The sequence below is a fragment of the Carassius gibelio genome, chromosome A7 (genome assembly GCF_023724105.1).
Source record: "Carassius gibelio isolate Cgi1373 ecotype wild population from Czech Republic chromosome A7, carGib1.2-hapl.c, whole genome shotgun sequence".
Classification (NCBI taxonomy): domain Eukaryota; kingdom Metazoa; phylum Chordata; class Actinopteri; order Cypriniformes; family Cyprinidae; genus Carassius; species Carassius gibelio.
This window is the reverse complement of record NC_068377.1, coordinates 11,843,624-11,862,864: the sequence shown is the minus strand read 5'-3', so window position 1 is coordinate 11,862,864 and position 19,241 is coordinate 11,843,624. Positions and strand designations below refer to the sequence as shown.

The 19,241-nt window shown below is 37.2% G+C and overlaps 1 protein-coding gene across 2 annotated transcripts in view; it reads left to right on the top strand.

Annotated features, from left to right (window-relative positions):
- Positions 1–19,241, top strand: part of LOC128017725 (collagen alpha-6(IV) chain) — a 133,223-nt gene that overhangs the window by 69,541 nt on the left and 44,441 nt on the right. For both annotated transcript variants that reach the window (XM_052603185.1, XM_052603184.1), the window contains exon 4: positions 7,418–7,495. In XM_052603185.1, coding sequence (XP_052459145.1) covers positions 7,418–7,495 — 78 coding nt within the window. The remainder of the gene's footprint in view (positions 1–7,417; positions 7,496–19,241) is intronic.

The window sequence follows — 19,241 nt, the reverse complement described above, 5'->3', positions numbered from 1 at the left end:
AGAACACGCCACCATATGCAAACCTTAGCAATAAAAAAAAAAAAAATTGTTTAACCAGAATACAGTGGGATATGCATTTGCAATAATCAGTCCCTGTAACATTCAACGTTATCGAACCACTTTTTGTGCAGTATTAGTAAAGGAGTATAAATTAAAGTGCGTGCAGGATCCTTTAGTTAAATGTATAATACGTATAAAATTCATTTTTAAAAACACAATATATATTTTTAGGCCCTACTTTAAATGTTCACAGTTTAAGTTTACAATTGTGACACACAAAGTCATAACATTTTGATCTGAACAAAAGAATAATATCAATGAAAAATAAAGTGCTAACAGGATTCCTTAACAAAAAAATAAAATAGATACAGATGTTGAAGGTTTTTCAGTTTGTGTTTATGTTCCGTTTGGAATCACAGAAACCACGACATGAGCACTGCACCAACTGCACAAAACGCCCCCAAAATGAGAGAAAGCAGCAGCCGCGGGGCGACCCTCGCCGGAGGAGCGCCACAGTCCCACAGTGGACGTTACCACAAAAGCCCAAATGATGGCATAGTTCAGCTTATTACACGGAAACATGAACTGGGACAAAAGTTTCAACCTCTGTTACTAGCAGCGAACTACATTAATGCTAACATTAGTGGCGTGCTCTAATGCTAGTATTTATTGTCACTCAGGATTCGTTCAGAGATGAAAACTGTCATCTAGCGGTCGGGAAATAAACTCAAAATGAAATAACTGCCATGAATCTTTTACGATTTATTTATTTTAATATCATATAAATATCGATATTCCGTTTTTGAAAATCGATACAGTATCGCCAAACAAAATATTGCGATACTCAAGTGCATTGATATTTTCTTAAACCCCTAGATAGATTAAATCAAGGAGAAAAAGAAAGGATTGTGATATTCTAAACATGGTAACTACAATAATTATCAAAGTGGGACGTGATGTCCTCTGGGGGCATTTGGCCAGGAGTGTTTTACACCACAGGCAAGGTTGGAGAAGAAAAAAATCATTATGAAAATAGAATTATATTTTCCTTAAAATGTTCTTCCTAACTTCAGGCCTTATTCTAATGTCATATATAACATAATATAACTTATAACACTTTTTTCTTACTGTTTAAAATCAGATGGTCATCTATGTTTTCTCTCAGGTACATTGTAGTATAAGCTTCACAGTGAACATCACTCTAGTCAACATAGTCCATTTCAACAACAAAAATATATATTGGGTCCATATATGGTTATGGTTATTTTGGGGAAATCCCAGGTATTTTAAGCAGTAGGATTATTTAAAAAAATTAAATTAGGTAGCCTATATAAATTTGCAAAATCTATATTTTGGTACTTTTTTACTGAAGTACATAAAAAAATCTAATACTTTTGTACTTTCACTTGAATAAATTTTAAAAAAGGAGAACTTTTACTTTTACTGGAGTCATATTTTATTATGCGTATCTGTACTTTTACTCAAGTACTTGATTTGTGTACTTCATGCACCACTGGTCTAAAGTGATCTTTTACAGAAAGTTGCATTATAGACCAATAGATAAATCCAGCTTGAGATGGATACAAATGTGTCAGCTTGCTGAAATGGGTAAATCTCACATAATCTTTCAATAATACATATGGAGTGTATTTTGCTCTTCAGAAATTAAACATTATTTCAGTTTTTTAATTTCTTTATTTTTTTATGTTTTACATACATCTTTTAAAGATCATAAAGATTTTTTACACAGTTGTTGTAGTTGACCAGATCATTACTGGTCTACTATAAACCATGCAGTAAAAGTACAAACTAGCTGCAGATAATAGAACATTTTATTCTCATTACCCTAAGGCAGTGGTTCAAAATCCAGGTCCTGGAGAACCCCCTACACTGCAAGTTTTTGGTGTATCTCTTTTCTGACACACTTATTTGAGGTCTTGGAGTCTTCACTAATGAGCAGATGATCTGAATCAGGTGTTTGAATAGGGAGACATCTAAAGCAGTGTTGGGGATTCTCCAGGGCCAGGGTTGGGAACCATTGCCCTAAGGCAAAAAATATGCATGTATTTTAAAATGTATGTATGTATTTTTTGTCAATCAAAAAAACTAAAAAAACTAAGGTAAATTAATAAATAAATAACATTGTGATCTTATAAATTTACGCCTTGCATTTACCCAGGTGTCAAGCAAGTTACTGAAAAACAAACACAAGTATTTATGAATAGGCTTCAGTATTTTCTGTGATGTCATCAAGTTCATTCTGGTGTTTGAAGTGTTGTGTGTATTAGGGAAGTTGTGGCCTAATGGTTAGAGAGTTGTACTCGCAATCGGAAGGTTGTGAGTTCGAGTCTCGGGCCGGCAGGAATTGTAGGTGGGGGGAGTTCATGTATAGTTCTCTCTCCACCTTCAATACCACGACAGGATTTTTGTTTTACCTGGATGGCACCAGATATGTGTAGGTCAGGGTCTGTCAGTAGGAGGCCTGGGGTTTTAAGAGACCATCAAGCCAAATATATATGTACTTGATAGAAAAGGAACGGTGGTTGTTTGGCCCGAGGTAAACTGTGAAGTACTGAGAGTTTAAACACAGCTGTGAGAATGGACACATATGAACAGCAGACCCTAAAGAAAGCAGTGTAGGAGTCCAGCCTGTTTTGTAGGGGGTCTGTTTAGTAAACTGCAGAAACAAGGATAAAAGGTGAAGGATAAAATAAAGGAACTCAAAACATGTGCATGCCAAGATGTCTGTGCACTGTCTTCATCTGGGTAAAACACATAAAAAGCAAGTCATTTCCTGTCGGATGCTGGGGCGATATTCTGCAGCTGGATTTGTGATGTGAATCTAGCTGTTTTATGATGTTAATTAGATGTTTGTAAAGGAATAGTATGTTATAAACAGAACACAATGAAAAACATTCAAGTTTACACGCTCTTTCATAGGCATCTCATCTGCTAATGTAAATATCATGTAAATATAAACCTTTTTTGTGTGCATTTTTTGCATTCTTGGTGAGTTGTGTATAATTATACTGTTCAAATAATTCCTCTAACCCTGATATTTGATCTCCCGATGCATTGTTGAATTGTGTGGATTTCTAACCAGTTGTAGTTATTAACTGAGTTTGTACATTTTCATTAAATATCTTATTTATTGTAATATTTTTCATTACATATACTGTACACTACAGTTCTAAAGTTTAATATTTGATTAGATGAAAGGATATTGTGAAATATTACATCTTAAAATAACATTTATATTTTAATATGTAACTTATTCCTGTGATGGCGCAATAACTAATCATTACTTCAGTCTCCAGTCGTCAGTGTCACATGATCCTTCAGAAATCATTCAAATCTGCTGATTTGCTGTTTGAGAAATATTTCCATTATATATATTTAAGTCTTTTATGAATATATGAACATTTTCAAGAGAATTGAATGTTCTTAATTATAAAACAGTTCTGATTGGACTAACCCGTCTGTCGTGTTTTTAAATAAACTTTTGCGCACACCCTTAATTAACTTTAATTTATAAATGTGTTGAAGATTTATCTTGTCAGTTAAAGGGAGAAAACATAAAAAAATGAGATAGAAATTGGAACAGAAACAAAATGCAAATAATTTGTATTTTTGCAAAGGCAGGTAAAGACAGACAGATGAAGCATGTGTTCATCAGAATCATGTCCCAGTATTTTTTACTGCAGTATTTTTATTTTTATTGCTCCAATGCCTGGGCTGTACCATCTGTCAGAAGAGCTCATCAGTCACAGTAGAGCAAGGTAAACGTCTCTTACTCTTACATCCTTTCCCTTTCTTCTTCCGGGGTTTTTTTTTTTTGCAATCTTGTTTTCTGTGCTGTCATGCACTGATATGGGTGGACTGATTGATGACAGCAGATGTTTGAGGGAATGTGAGCAAACAAACATCTCTAAACCCTGAAAGGAACTGGAGGTGAACCTCTATCAGTCTGTGTGTGGCCTCTGTGTTTCTCAAATGTACAGAACATGTACTGTATGCATATGCCAGTGAATCGTAAGCCTTTTGGGGTCTTTGTTTGTGCATGCTGTTTTGTTACCCAAGGATGACCAAACATCCCGATACAGCCTTAGCAGACCCTAATTCACAAGTCACAGTCAGTCATGATATGCTTTTTTGAGTTGCTCTGGATAAACAAACAAACCAGAAATCTCAATTTGACCCTTATGTGCAAGGTTCATCTTATTCTACCCATATGTTTTTTCACTGTGGGTGCATAAAACTGAAACTTTATGGGTGATGCTTTGCATATAACATTTAGCCTAAGGTAAGGAGGTGTAATATTTAACATGTACAAACACACTTCAGGTGTGTCAGGCTGCTTTGCTTTGGAGGAAAGCAGTAGGGGGGAAGGAAAGACCCCTATTGATTTCTTTGGCAAAAAGTGTAAACGGATCCTGTTCTTTTACTTGCAGGGTCATGTGTGTATGTTTGTATGTGTGTGTGTGCTTAGAGATTTCGTCTTAAGTTGCACTCTTTGTCTAGCTCCAAATAGCTCAGTTCATTTCCACTGAAAAAGTTGCAAAGGAATGTCGAGGTGTTCTGTTGAGAGGGGTTTGTTGTTCCTTGATTTACTTAAAGGAGAGGGACCTAGATTCACATGTATGGCTCATGTTTTCACTTCTCCACCAGGTTTGTTAAGCATCCTGAAAACAGGGACAGGATCAGCTATTTAAAACTGAGAAAGGGGTATTGGATTATCCTTCTTTCCTTTCTGCATTGCCACTTGCTGTCCTCTCTAATCTGTCAGATAGTAGTTTTGGATTGGAATAATTACTTGACACTTAACTTTGCGCCATATGTGCCTGTGTGCCACTCAAGACCCATTAAATCTACACAGATTGTCTGTGTCATTTAACTCTCTATCTGACTTTGAGGTTATAATGATGCTTCTTCAGTTATAGGAGAGTTAGTAGAATTTTTGCCACGATTGTTACCATTTACAGAACCGCTAAAGTATAATTAGTAGTAATGATTCAGAAATATATATATATGAGGTGATGTAAAAAAAAAAAAAAAAAACGGGACAAGGTTAAAATTACCAAAATATAAATATTGGAGTAGCTTGTTTATCTACCAGTCACATTTCAAGAATATAATATATTTTCATCTTATATTATTATTATTAGACAGTGGAGGGAAACAATTTAAGAAAAAAGAAAATACAAATACACACACACACACACACACACACACATAAAGAGGAGGGAAAACAAAGCCCAAATTCCCTTAAACATCCATCAAAATGAGAAAAACCTTTATATATATATATATATATATATATATATATATATATATATATATATAAACATTTTTGAATTTCCATTCAGCCTCGTATTCAGTCTTCACAAAATCCTTCTTTCTTTGGCTTACAGGATTGTTTTGTGTATGTGTCTGCCTTTTTCAGCAGTCAGACTAAGGTCACTAGGCTGTATTTGGTCAGGATTTGTCTTGCGTGATATATAACCCCCAGCACACACACACAGTCTCTACTTCTATCTGAATCGCTCTCTGCAGATTTTCTGGCCTGCTTCTGTCAGAGCAATTAGTGGTAAACAGGAGATCAGTAGAAGAGAGGTGGGGCCTGTCCAGGGCAGTCCCAGCTTTCTAACCTACTTTTTACTGGTTTCCTCTCATGTACCCCCATTTTTTTTTTATCTGTACTCATTCTCTTACTCTTGCATTCAGTCTTTTTATATCCCTCCATTATTTGCCTGAGCCAAAGCCTCACAGAAAAAATGTGGTCACAAGTTGGAAAAGAAGTAGGCTTTGTGGAGTCATGTGATGTTCTGAGTGAGGTTTCACAGGGTGCCTAACATCACTTACACGCACACATACACAGATGATGTACACACATGCCCTTTGTGACTGGTTATCAGTTTAAGACCTTTGAGGTTTTTTTCTAGATGGCTGTCCGAAAACCCTTGGCCCTTTGGGCATGTACCCACTGTCCAAAGCCTCATGAGGCCTTCATCTCTTCTTGTCTGCACATTTTCATTCTTTAATCATAGTGAAATTCTATCCAATGACCTCTGAACTCCAGCAGGAGATGACCACTTGTATGTACAGCTTTCATTGATCACATTATTCCCATGTCTGCTGAATGCTGGGGATTGGATTCCACAGAGTTAGTCATACAGGTTAAGAAAGGACATGTTGCTATGTATGTGTGCAACCTAATGTTTTTTTTTTTCTTGTGGCAAATGAAGAATAAGCTAAATAATAACATTAAAACCTTGAGCCTTATCTACAGACCAGCAGCAAGTACACTTGATAGTAATATTAATAACACTATGTGTTTTGTGTATTACAGTACCTGGTTAGCTGTAATAACCCAAAAATGCATAGATTAGTTGTTTTTATTTTTATTTTTTATGAATGAACACACTTTTATTAATTTAGTGCATTAAATAAAAAACATAATTAAATGTAGAATTATTTACTGTATAATGTAATATATCATTCAAGACACTTAATGTATAATAAATATATATTTTTTGTATAATATTTATTTGTATAATAAAGTTGTTTATAGTGGAGTAATGGCTGCTGAAAATTGAGAATTAACATCACAAGGATAAATTACTTAAACAATATTTTCAAATAGAATTTTTTTTAAGTTGTAATAATATTTTACAATATTTACTGTATTTTTGACCAAATAATTGCAGCATTGGTGATCATAAAAGACTTCTTAAAACAAGCATACATTTTGTAGTAATGAAATGTTTGTTCAAATACTGTATAAATAATGTGTGTTGAGTGCTTTCAGAGAAAAAAACAGCACTGGAAAGAGATAGATGGTTTGGGAAAGGTGAAACAAGAATGCTTTGGAATGTGATCTCAGCATGGGGCGAGGGGACAATAGACCTCATATATATCTTTGTGTGAGTGCTCTATAGTAAGAAGGTTAAGGTTTAGCAATTGGGATGTATAGGGTAACTAAGCAACTTTGCCAGTATGAATAGAATGACCTCTAGTCCCTGTTTTCCTCTTTTTTTATTTTTTTGTGAGGTAGATCATTTGGTATGCTGTACCAGAGGCTAAAATCCAGAGAAGGGTTTTGTCTTTTGTTCCTCTGTGAGATCACATACCGTTTTCTGCTGTCCAGGTGATCTTCACTAGCCTGTGGGAACAAACACATCAATCTTAGACTGAAAGTCACTTTCACAAACTACGCTACAACTTGTTGCTGTTTACACACATTCGCAAATTCTGAGAAGCTCATATAATTGATTTCATTGCAGAGAATGTACATTGATGGATGAAGTAATCTCTGTATAACTTCTCAGTCATTCCAGAGTACAGTTTTCTTTGTACTGTATTGACGTATGACATTGACAGTAGTACAGGATTTAATCTTGTCTTTCTGTGTGTTTAGGGATCAAAGCTGCAGGAGCCGTGTGCAGGCAGAGACTGCAGTGGACCGTGCCCGTGTTTGCCCTTAAAGGGTAGCAGGGTGAGTAATGGAATCTCTTTGCCAATGTTGAGACTGTTCATAACACTCTCTTGACCTCATCCAGTATATCATACATCACTATTAACTGCAAATTTACCTTCAGAGCTGCAAACACCTGTGCGTGCCTGCTCACACACACACACACACACACACACGCAGATCTCTCATGTGTCAGGTAGATGCATGAAGAAACATTAACTGAGAAACATATCTAGACATTCATATCATTCTTTTTATTTTTCAATCATGAATTTCAAACATTACATTTTATACTTAGTGCAATCTCAAACAGAGCTCAAGAACAGACAGCAGGTCACACAGTAAATAGTTCATTGTTCAAACCAAACTGATATGAGACGTTCTCAGATGCCCTGTTCACACATACTGCTGGAGGTCACGAGGTCACTGTACTGTTAGTTGCTCGTTAAATGGTCATACAGTAGCTTGTCACCAGTCTGATCATAAATGAGATGTATTGCAATTTGAAATAGAATGCCATTGTATTTTGACAAGAAATCAGTTTAACTTTGAAAAGAAATCAGTTAAACTTTTCTTAACTTTGTTGCATTGCTGCTGGGCAAACCCACATCACTCATGTAACTTCCATTTGCTGTTTGAATAACAAAAACATAGGCTTTGTCGACTAATAGCTGGAATCAGATTTTTAGGCACAATCAACACAGTCAGTTTAATTTTATTATTAACACCACAAAGACACATGAGATTTTCAGTGTTTTACAAAGCTATTCCAGATCATCACAAAGGACATTTTCCCATGCGCCTCATGAGGAACATGAGGCAAAATTTCCATTTTCCGCTTGCCACTCTCAGTTGTTTTTGAAGAAAGTCACTTGACACTGGATTAACGCCTACATCATTGCTATAGCAACAAATGCGTAAACCAGATATTACACTGACTGAATTTGATTTGAGTGCTTGTAAAATAAGAATAGAAGAAGATTAGACTTGAAAAACAAATCAGAATTAAATGCATTTTCATGTTCACGTTTATTCCAAAAACTATTTTATTTACACACTTTTTAATCTAAGCTATTTATCCCCACTTAATAGACTTGCTGGCAAAAGGTTATGCAGTGCAAGAGAGGCTATTTGGTAAAGTACAAGTCTTCACAATGCTTTAATCAAGAGCGGGAATAGAAATATTCATACCCTGTAGATATAGTTTCAGCCCACTTAAGGGTGCCAATCACAGAGATGTGAGGCACTGTGCAGGAGTGAGAGACATGGGTGTTTGCCAAGAAGACATGTCTCCTCAACTGGTATGACTTTGGAGTCTATCCAGGTCACTGTTGAGTCCTGCTCACTCACACCCAGTCAGCTGATGGTTGTTGATTTAACTGATCTGTTTGCGGCAAAGTCTTTCAAAAACATACATTCATATTTGCAGATAATCACAGAACTGTATCTTTCTAGAAATGCATAATGAAAACCTTTTGAAAAAGACACTGGCATCTCTTTGGTTGGAAGAAAATACTCCACTGGTCAAAGTTTGGGGTGGATAAGGTTTTATTTTTTAGATTTTTTTTAGATTTTCATTGTGCTAAGGTGTCAGTAAAGACTTTTACATTGTTACAAAAAAATTCCAATTCAGTAAATTCTTTTGAACATTCTATTCATTACAAAATCTTAAAGAAAATTGAGTGTCCAGAAAAGCATTAAGCAGTACTACTATTCTCAACACTGATAATACTAATAAAGGTTTCTTTTGCACCAAATCATCATATAAATATGAATGATTTCTGTGTTAAGATTCCACTGGAGGTGAGCGTATGAGAACCCAAGTGCAGCTTTATTAAAAAAAAAGGTGAAATCCAAAATCTAAACAAATTAAGAAAGACTTGACTTGGCATGAACAGACTTAACTTGAGCAGATTTGACTCACCACCACTAGAACCATGAACTAAATAAGTTCCGGGTAAAAAATGCCCCTCAGAAAGTCCCTGGCGAGGTAGTACTTTTTTAAAGTTCCAGAACTTTTGGGGGCGGGACTTGTGCATTAAACATGCTGATTGGTTGAGTTCATGCAGCATTGTGATTTCAACCACCATTTACTCTGATCTATTTCAAAATATTACTGTTGTTGTGTCATGAAATTTAATTTTTAAAGTATTTCAGGCGATAATGTAGTTGTTTAAATATCAGATCTGTGGTTTCTTTATAAAGACAGAGCCTATTTAAAAATGTGTTTCACTGATTTCAGAGACTATCAGCTCCACACGATCAGTGGGAGCTCAGTCCTCATGTATCCGCTGAGAGCAGCTTCACCTCGGCTAGTCCTTCTGATATGTGCCGCTGGCTCTGATGTCTCTTCAGTGGTTAAACATAAAATATAATTTGTTTTGGGTAAATCTAACAGGCACTCTTTGGTCTTTATTAAATTTATGTATATGTTAAAATGAAAATAAAAGAGGCAATTGATATAAAATTTAGTTTCATTGTAATGGCTGTATATATACACATTTCCCTGAACTAAGTACATTTCAGTGGCTATTATTATGTTTAAATGAAAAACAAAAAGAGGCAGTGGAATGTGAAATCCTTTTTCGTTTTATTGTTAATATACAGAGAGGACAATTACAGTAGCCAAGGCGAGCTGACTAATGTTATCAAGTACGCCACGGTTACCGGATTTGCGTCATCGTGGACAATCACATTCCCGAATCAAATGCGCAAAATCTGAACTACAGAGGATGCAAGTCCAAAATTTTTGTACTTTGTATTGAGAAACGCGCGCAAACCTACGTCATCTTCCCGGTACTTTAGTGGAAACGCAGAAAGCAACAGGTCTGGGGGGAAAAAAGTTCCTGGGGAAAAAAGTTCCTGGTACAATTGTTCTGGGTAATTTCGGTGGAAATGCAGCATAAGACAACCAATGAGGATGTGACACATTGAACAAAGGAACCAATAGCAAGATAACATGAGGGCAAGGGAAACACATAACTACTGTATGACGAGCCAAAATATATGAAAAACCATGAACAAGAAATGAAACCCAAACCCTACATTACATTCTGAAGGATCATGTCACTATTATTACACTTTATTACACAGCTCTGTGGAATACTTGATTCTGATTGGTCAGTCGCCACATTCAGAGGCATGTTAACCCTCGATAACAACCAGTAAAAGCTGATAAAACATGCTCATCTGGATAACTGAAGTCTTTGTCTTGCTAATAAAATACCAAAACTCAATTCAAAATTGTGTACAATTATTTACATCATCCTGGTATCATGGACTTGCTCTCTCGTTTCATACAAATGCAGCTGCTGCCATTTTGGTACTATTGTTTTGTAAGCTGTAATGGATTATAAGATAACTAACAATCTGATAAGATTTTAAAACATTTTCGTCTTAAATCTCATGACACCTTAATTATTTGTGTGGTGAAATGTTGTGTAATAAGTGGTATGACTGTACCATTTCCCTTAAATGTCCGTCTAGTTTGAACTTGCCTTCAAAAACATTTCAACATTTTATTGACCCCATACTCTTGATATTGTGTTTATTTTTTTTCATAGAAAGGCATGTAGTGAGAGATCGGAATGAGATAGCATTTTTATTTATTTATTTTTTTCCCTTTTGGTAACACTTTAGAATAGGGAACACTAATCACTATTTTCCCTCAATAAATTCCTAATTTGCTGCTTATTAATAGTTAGTAAGATAGTTGTTAACTTTAGGTATTGGATAGGATTAGGGATGTATATATTAGGGATGAATAAGGTAATGTAGAATAAGTTAAAAAAATTAATATGTGCTTAATTAGTACTAATACTGTAAATGGCTAATATTCTAGTTATATGCATGCTAATAAGCAACTAGTTAAGAAACCCTAAAATAAAGTGTTACCGCTCTTGTTTTTCTGCATACAAAAGCATGTTGCCCCTGATGGTGGCTACCATGTTAAGGTCATCTGACCATGTGACAGTAATGTAGTGCACCTTTAACTATTATTTGGCATGTTAATTCGCCTTTTGCCTTTTTATGTATTTTTTTTTCTGCTCTTCCTGTTGAGAGTAAACAGCTGCTTCACAAACACACAAAGACATGCACACATTCTTAGAATGCAAGAGCGTCATACCACATCTGTTCCATCTATCCTGGAGCATGCCAAGATGTTGGCACACAAGACAGAACTACTCTCAAGGTCAGATTTATGGTTATTTGTGTTCCATTCCCACCTACAAGATGAGAGATGTTTTTATGAGCCTGAGCACACACATACCACACTCATAGCCACCTGAATGATTTCCATGTGACCTATGTCAGCAGTCCCCAACCCCCGGGCCACGGACCGGTACCGGTCGTCATTTCGTACCGGGCTGTGCATGAAACAATAAATAACTTACATGAAAACTGCAGTCGGTAACTTTTGGCACTCGCGTCTAGTGGAAGAACATTGTAGCCGGAGCTTCTCTCTGTTTACATCTATGGCCAGTCATGCAGGTACTGTGCTACTCTGCAGCGTTGCTGACCCCAACCAGACTAAAATAGTCCGAATATAAACACTTATTATAGGTGTACCATAGTGATTAAGGATAAGACAAAAACACGGTTCGGAAAATGGATTCATGATGTACTCTCTCATTATATATTATTCATGTTATGTTGGCGCTATGTTACAAGGACGATGTTAATAAAGTTGCATACGAATACACAGTGGATTCATGTTATTATTATATTTATAATATACCACAGTTTTTATGCCAGTCGTATCATTTTATTTTGTTGTATTTATGCTTCACACCTTAATGCCCGGTCCGTGAAAATATTGTCTGACATTAAACCGGTTCTTGGTGCTAAAAAGGTTGGGGACCGCTGATCTATGTGACAGTAATAAGACATAATCTTGAGAAATCAGTGGTTGTTTTGCTATTTGGAACCACATACGCTTATTAAGCTAGCAGAAGGACAGACCTTAGTTTCTGATATAAACATTGACACATGCATACAACATGAAGTTTCCACAGGCAGGAGCGATGATAAAGAACCTTAAAAGAAAGAAGGGGATGTTTCCACTCACTTTAGTCTGCTACTTTAATTTCAGTATCCAGTGTGGAGGAAGATACTGTGGTAGTGTTTATTTTATAGTTATAGAAATAACAGACACAAAGCTTTCTTTTTTTTTTTGCCCTGAGGCATGATTTTAGTGATACACTCAGGGTTTGGCAAGCATGCTTGGTGCAGCAGTCAAGCATTGTTAATATGCAACATAAACCCATTGCATTAGTGCAAACGGATAATGCAAGTTGTTTAACACCGGTCTACTCAGAGACCTCGTGACCCTGTAGGCCTAGCTCTGTCAGTGTCTGAACATTTGCAAGTCAGTTCACCCGGCCCTGACTCAAAATGGGCACAGTGTCAAATCTGAATTGAGCTGCAGTCAGTGTCCAGGGCAGAAAAAAACTGGTGTGGTTGTTTGGCTACCTATTTGCCCATTGCCATTACCATTGATTCCAGTTATTCATCAACACAAAAGACATGGCCAGAGTGGGTAAACCATCTTTGAGCCTGACTTCACCACCACCAATAAAGCTGTGGCCCCCAAAAACAACAGAAGCCAATGTGATGCAATGCAAAGTGAGTGAGCTCTGAAAAGTGCAGTCAGCCTTACTGGGAATGTCTGCTTCAGAGGAGCACAAAAACAGACCAGGAAAGAATGGGAGATTTTACCGGTTAACCATACTGTACATTTATTTGCAAAACATCGGTTAGGGGACAAATGTGCCAAATAATGTTACATTTAAGTTAAAATCATTGTTAATAAAAAAAAAAAACAGAGACAGAATTGAGGGGATAACGAGAGAAAGAGAGAGAGAGGCCTTTACTTGACTCACCTTGAACACACATACATTGAGACTTTTTTTCCTATATTGTAAACCACCACAAAGAATTAGAAATTTAATACATAGAAATTCCCATACCTGCTAGGTGAAACCCTATGCAAACCTAGCTGCAAGGTATTTGAAAGTACCATGTAAAAAGCTAAACGGTGGGGTGCATTGCTTCATGTGAACATATATTGTATGTCACATGTATGAAAAGTGTTGTTTTTCTAAGCTACTTTTTGTCACACCCCTGGACTTATTATGTGTGTTCTTTGCCCTTGTGACCCAGTTTCTGTCCTCCGTGCTTTAATTTAATTCCAGGTGTGTCTAGTTTCTTTCCCATGTGTTCCATGTCCCAATTAATTCAGTAATTCCATGCACCTGTCTGTTCCTAGTTATCCTGTCTTTAAAACCCATGTCCTTTCAGTCTGTGCTTGTCGGGTCAGGTACTGTCAGTATGTGTGTGACTTCCTCCTATGCCCCATGTAGGATGTACCACTGTGTTGGTGTATGGTGTACCACAGTATTGTGACAGAAGACCTGACCTACAACAGTTTAAATTGCGTGTCTCCCCTCCATTTGTTTTCTGATTTTCCTCAGTCCTTTTTCTTTCCGTTGTGTCTTATGGATCCCCTCCTTCACCCTGAATTCCTCCTGCTGGAGCAAGAAGGACGTCCTCTCGAGGACCATATGAGACTGTTCCTACTGCGACTAACATCACCAGCTACGCGCTCTGCGTTTCCTATAACGCCAGCCTGAACTCCGAGTGCAGAGTGTTGTTGTCCGAAGATGGTCCTCTCACCAGGTCCACTCCTGACCCGGTTCTCATAGACTGGGAATCGGAACTGGAAGTTGAACTGCCCCCTCTCCTCTCTCAATCGTCTTCGCTAGTCCCGTCCAGTCATCCTTCATCCTTGGTTTCCTTGTCCAGCCCTGAGGGGTCTTCCAATTCTCCAGTGCCCGCTTCTAGGATGTGTCCTCCAGTGCCCGCTCCTCCAAAATAAACCCATGCCTCCCACCCACTCCTGTCTCCTCCACTGCTGTCATGCCTCAGCCCACCATTATTGTGGTGCGAGCTCCGCGGGACTGCCATCCTCCAGCATCGCCGTGGCTGGAGTCTCCCTCACCTACACTGGACTCTGCCTCAGCCTCCGCCTCGGCCCGTTGACCAGTTGGCTCCACCATGGCTCCTAGCTCCCTCTTCTTCCCTGTGGCCCGGCAGTACACAAGCTCCGCCAAATGTAGAGGATGAATTATAATGGTCCGAGAACTGAGCCCTGGGGAACTCCCTGTTGGAGCAAGACAGTGGGAGATTTGGAATTGTGCAGTGAGATTAAGTATTATCCTATCTGTGAGATTTGAGGAGAACCAGTATAATGCAGAACCTGAGATGCCAACATCTGCAAGGCCAGAGAGCAGTATCTTATGACAAACAGTATCAAAAGCTGAGCTGAGGTCAAGTAATAAAAGAATGAATAAACTACCTGAATCACCAGAAATTAATAGATAATTGACAACCTTTTCTAGTGCAGTTTCCTTACTGTGCTGTATGCGAAAACCAGACTGAAAAATAAGAGATTGTTGCAAGCTAGAAATGACTGAAGCTAATTTTAGATATAAATGGCAGATTAGAGATTGGATGGTATAGTTGGATCAATTTACAGGATCTAGATTTGTTGAAGTAGGAGTAACAGCAGCAGTCTTGAGTGCGATTGGAACAGTGGAAGAAATGAAAGACAGGTTGATGAGGTGTGAAATTGGGGTAGAAATAACAGGGATACAGTGTATCAAAAGTCCCATATAAAACATCCAATTTTCCCTGAAAGTGGTGCAAAAAGTACAACAAAATCTTTAGATTCATGTTGGCTGATACTATGATTTGGTGCCTGGATTAGTTTGTTTACCATGTTAAATAGTGCTTTAGGCCTATTTTTTTTTTTTTTTTTTTTTTTTTTTTTTAATGAAGCTGGAGATATAAGAAGAGCAGGCTGCATTCAAGGTAGTTTTGTAGTTTTTCATGTAATCAGAATAAACAAGATAATGATGTGACATACAGCCAGTATGGTGACCCATACTCAGAATCCGTGCTCTGCATTTAACCCATCCAAAGTGCACTAAACACACAGCAGTGAACACACACCCAGAGCAGTGGAAAGCCATTTTTATGCTGCGGCACCCAGAGATCAGTTAGGTGCCTTTGAGCAAGGCATTGAACCCACTAAGTCAGGGTATTGCCGGCCCAAGACTTGAACCCACAACCTTAGGAGTTAAACTATACAACCACTAGGCCACGACTTCCCCCTATTGGACAGTTAAACCCATCTTCCTCTCTAATGGACAGTTAAAACCGTTTTCCTAAAAAGACGTTCAAGTTGTCTGCTTTTTGCTTTCATAGCACGAAGCTCTGCATTAAACCAAGGAGTGAAGTGAGACATGGGAACAGACTTGGTCATAATTGGAGCATAGTCATCCAGGATGTTAGAAATAAGAGAATGGTACAAATTATAAGTCATAGATGGACAGGTACAATTTTAAACTTCAGGAACAGCAAAGGAAGCAACAGAAGCAGAAAAGTTACTGGTATCAACAGCATTTACATGACGATATGAAATGGTTATGTTATCAGTGCATTTGACAGGACAAATTAATGCAATATCTAAAATAATAAGCTTGTGGTAAGAAATAGGCATAGCCAGTTGATCAAAAATACAGTAAAACAGTAAGTTTTGTGAAATATCACAATTTTAAAGGACTGTTCTGAATAGATTTTAGAATATAATGTATCTCTGTGATGCAAAGCTGAATTTTTATCAGCCATTACTTCAGTCTTCAGTGCCACATGTTTCTTCCGAAATCAGTCTAATATTATAATTTGCCGCTTAAGAAATATTTCTCATTTTCTCATGTTTTTGTGAGGATTTTTTTCAGGATTCCCTAATGAATAGAAAGTTCAAAGGAACAGCATTTATTTGAAATATAAATTTTTCTGTCACTTTTGATTAATTTAATGGACCCTTGCTGAATAAGATTTCTTTAAAAAATCTTACTGACCCAAGACTTTTGAACAGTAGTGTGTATATTAATCTACACAAAGTATTTTGTATTTTGAGTTGTGCTCTGTTGACACTTGGTTGTGATAATGTAAAGTCATAATTTTGAAAAAAAATAAATAAATAGAAAATCGAATTAAATTGTACAACCATGTTAAGAACATTTTAGAAATCTCTGATTATTTTCAAAGTGGACATATTGCTGTTTTAAAAACTAACTTGCAAGTTATTTAAGGCATGTTTTGTCTGATGTCAAGAATACATAGAGCTTCATAGAAAGTGTAACCACTGTAGTTATCAGACAAAGGAATACACCTGCCAGCATGAGCCCAGTCCTAGAGCATCTTAAAAGAGCTTTCTTATTTGGTCATCCACCCAACAAAAACAGGTGCCCATACTGGTCTCGTTTGAACGAATAACATCCGCTTCCAAAGAGGTCAGAGGTTACATAATGTTACGGTTAAGGGCAGCCAAAGAAAAGCAACACTGGCTTCCATGTGTGCAGAGAATGTGTGCAGAGCATGTGTGACCACTTTAGCCACCCTGACTCAGACTGTACACTCTTGGAGCAACTTCAATCTTGCCTTTAACAGTCTTGATTTAGTCTAGATTAAGATTAAGTTTATTAAAATACACTTTAAACACTGCACCAATACAGTGTCTTGGAAGATACATATTATTCTAAAGTCCTTTTTGAAGTACACGGTGAAATGTTTTTGTTACATAAAAATGTACCTCATGTGGTGACAGCTAATATACCTGATTTATTTATACAATTATTGTTGTAATTGTTCTTTTTTGTGTGAATAAATCCTTTAACACTGTATTACAGAAATACACTCGGCGAAAAAAAGAAACGTGCATATTACAATGAGTGTGAGTTAGTGTGTGTGTGTGTGTGTGTGTGTGTGTGTGTGTGTGTGTGAGAGAGAGAGAGAGAGAGAGAGCATTTGTGTGTGAGTGACTGAGTGAGTGCGTTTGTATGTTTTCAAGTGAATGTGTGTGTGTGACGGCACGCGCATGGTCAGAAAGCAAGGTATAAGGGCCGTTCAAATATCGCGTCTTTTGCACGCTCAAGTTCGTTATGTCCAATGTACTGTAGGCGCGCAGAATTACGCAAGCATACCGCGGGTCATGTGACAAGAACTAAGAAATCAGCTTCATCCTTTCCCGCAAGTGCCCGAGCGCTTTAGAAAAAAAGTAAAGTGAAAGTAAAGTGAGTGACGTCAGTGCATGTGTTGTCAAGCTAAGAGAGTGAGCGGCAGCAGTGTCTGTGAGGGAAAAGAATAGATCCCGGCCAGTCTTGGGCACGAAACAATTTTTTTTAATAACATTTTTAGTCAAAAACAACGTAATGAATGTTCGTTGTCGAAGTCCGATTTTATATATCCTCGAGTCCAAGTCCAAGTACGAGTCATCAGTCCATGAGTCCAAGTCGAGTCACGAGTCCAGAGAATGGAGTCTCGAGTCGGACTCGAGTCCAAAGAAAAGTGACTCGAGTCGGACTCGAGTCCGAGTCCAGGACTCGAGTACTCCATCACTGGTCCCAGGTATGAGGTCTTGTGGGAAATGGAGTTCATGATGGGTCTTGAGTGAGTCCTGAGTGGAGTGCCCTCTACTGAAGATCATGGGCACTCCAGCTGATGATCATGACAATTGTAGATAATATTTAATATTAATTAACTTGATTTCATTAAGATAGACAAAAGTAATTTGTGAGGGAAAGATCATGTTACTTAAAGAGGGTTGTTCCCCCAAAATTCTGTTGTCATGTCTAATGTGGTTTCAAACTCGTAATACTTTTATTTTTTTGAAAAAATGAATTAAGTCAATGACAGCAATTTTCACATAAGTGTAATGGCACCCAGAGTATTTTGTTGTATGAATATCTGAACATGCGATAAGTCAAAACAAAGAACAGAGCATCTGCTTTCAAACAAGATAAACTGTATTATTCTATCTTCATAGTGACTGTCTCTTTAGAAGACTTGAATGAAACTACCTGATTCATATGGATTATTTTATGATCTCTTTAACTTTTTGAAGCATCAAAGTTTTGATGGAATGGACTTTCAATGCAATTATATTTCAATGGACATAAAGGTTGCATAAAATATATCTTCATTTGTGTTTTGAAGATTAATGAAGGTCTTATGTGCTTGGAATGACAGTATCAATGATTTTCATTTCATTTAGGTAACAGCTGTACATTTTCAACTTTTGTAGTTTTTTTTAAGTAGGTCTAGCATTAGTTTTTAGGTATAGAAATTGAATAAAGTAATCAAATGTAAAACAGCATTGCATATTGGACTGTTGTTGCTGTTCGATTAATATACAAACTTTAAGAGAATGCACTGATACAACAGGCCTACACACAGCTGGCTTTGTCTACTATCTTCTCACTGTGTGTCTTCTCAGCATGCGTCCTTTGGCTCTTAATGTTTAAATTGGCACTTAAATGAGCTAAGTTTAAACACACATTAACGTGTTAACGTTTTTATCTGTAGCAAACCATATTACTGATGCTTTGTCAGATTTAAGTTAAACCACAGTCCCAGCGCGTGCCTAGCCTTGTGGGGAGAACTGAACGGTTCAGTTTTTTTCAGCGAACCGTTACACGTCTAACCAACAGAGTGTAAACAATAATTGCAGTACTTGTTTAGACTGACCATGTGTGTTTGAGTGTTAACTCACAGAGATTAGATTAACAAAACTGATAATCCAGATGTAAAATATTTATACTTCCTGTTTGCTTGTTTTGTATCCTTGTCTTTGGTGTTGTTTTAAAGCATAATAATTTATAATAAGATGAAAGGAGGTGAGAGGTCATTTTCACAAAGACCC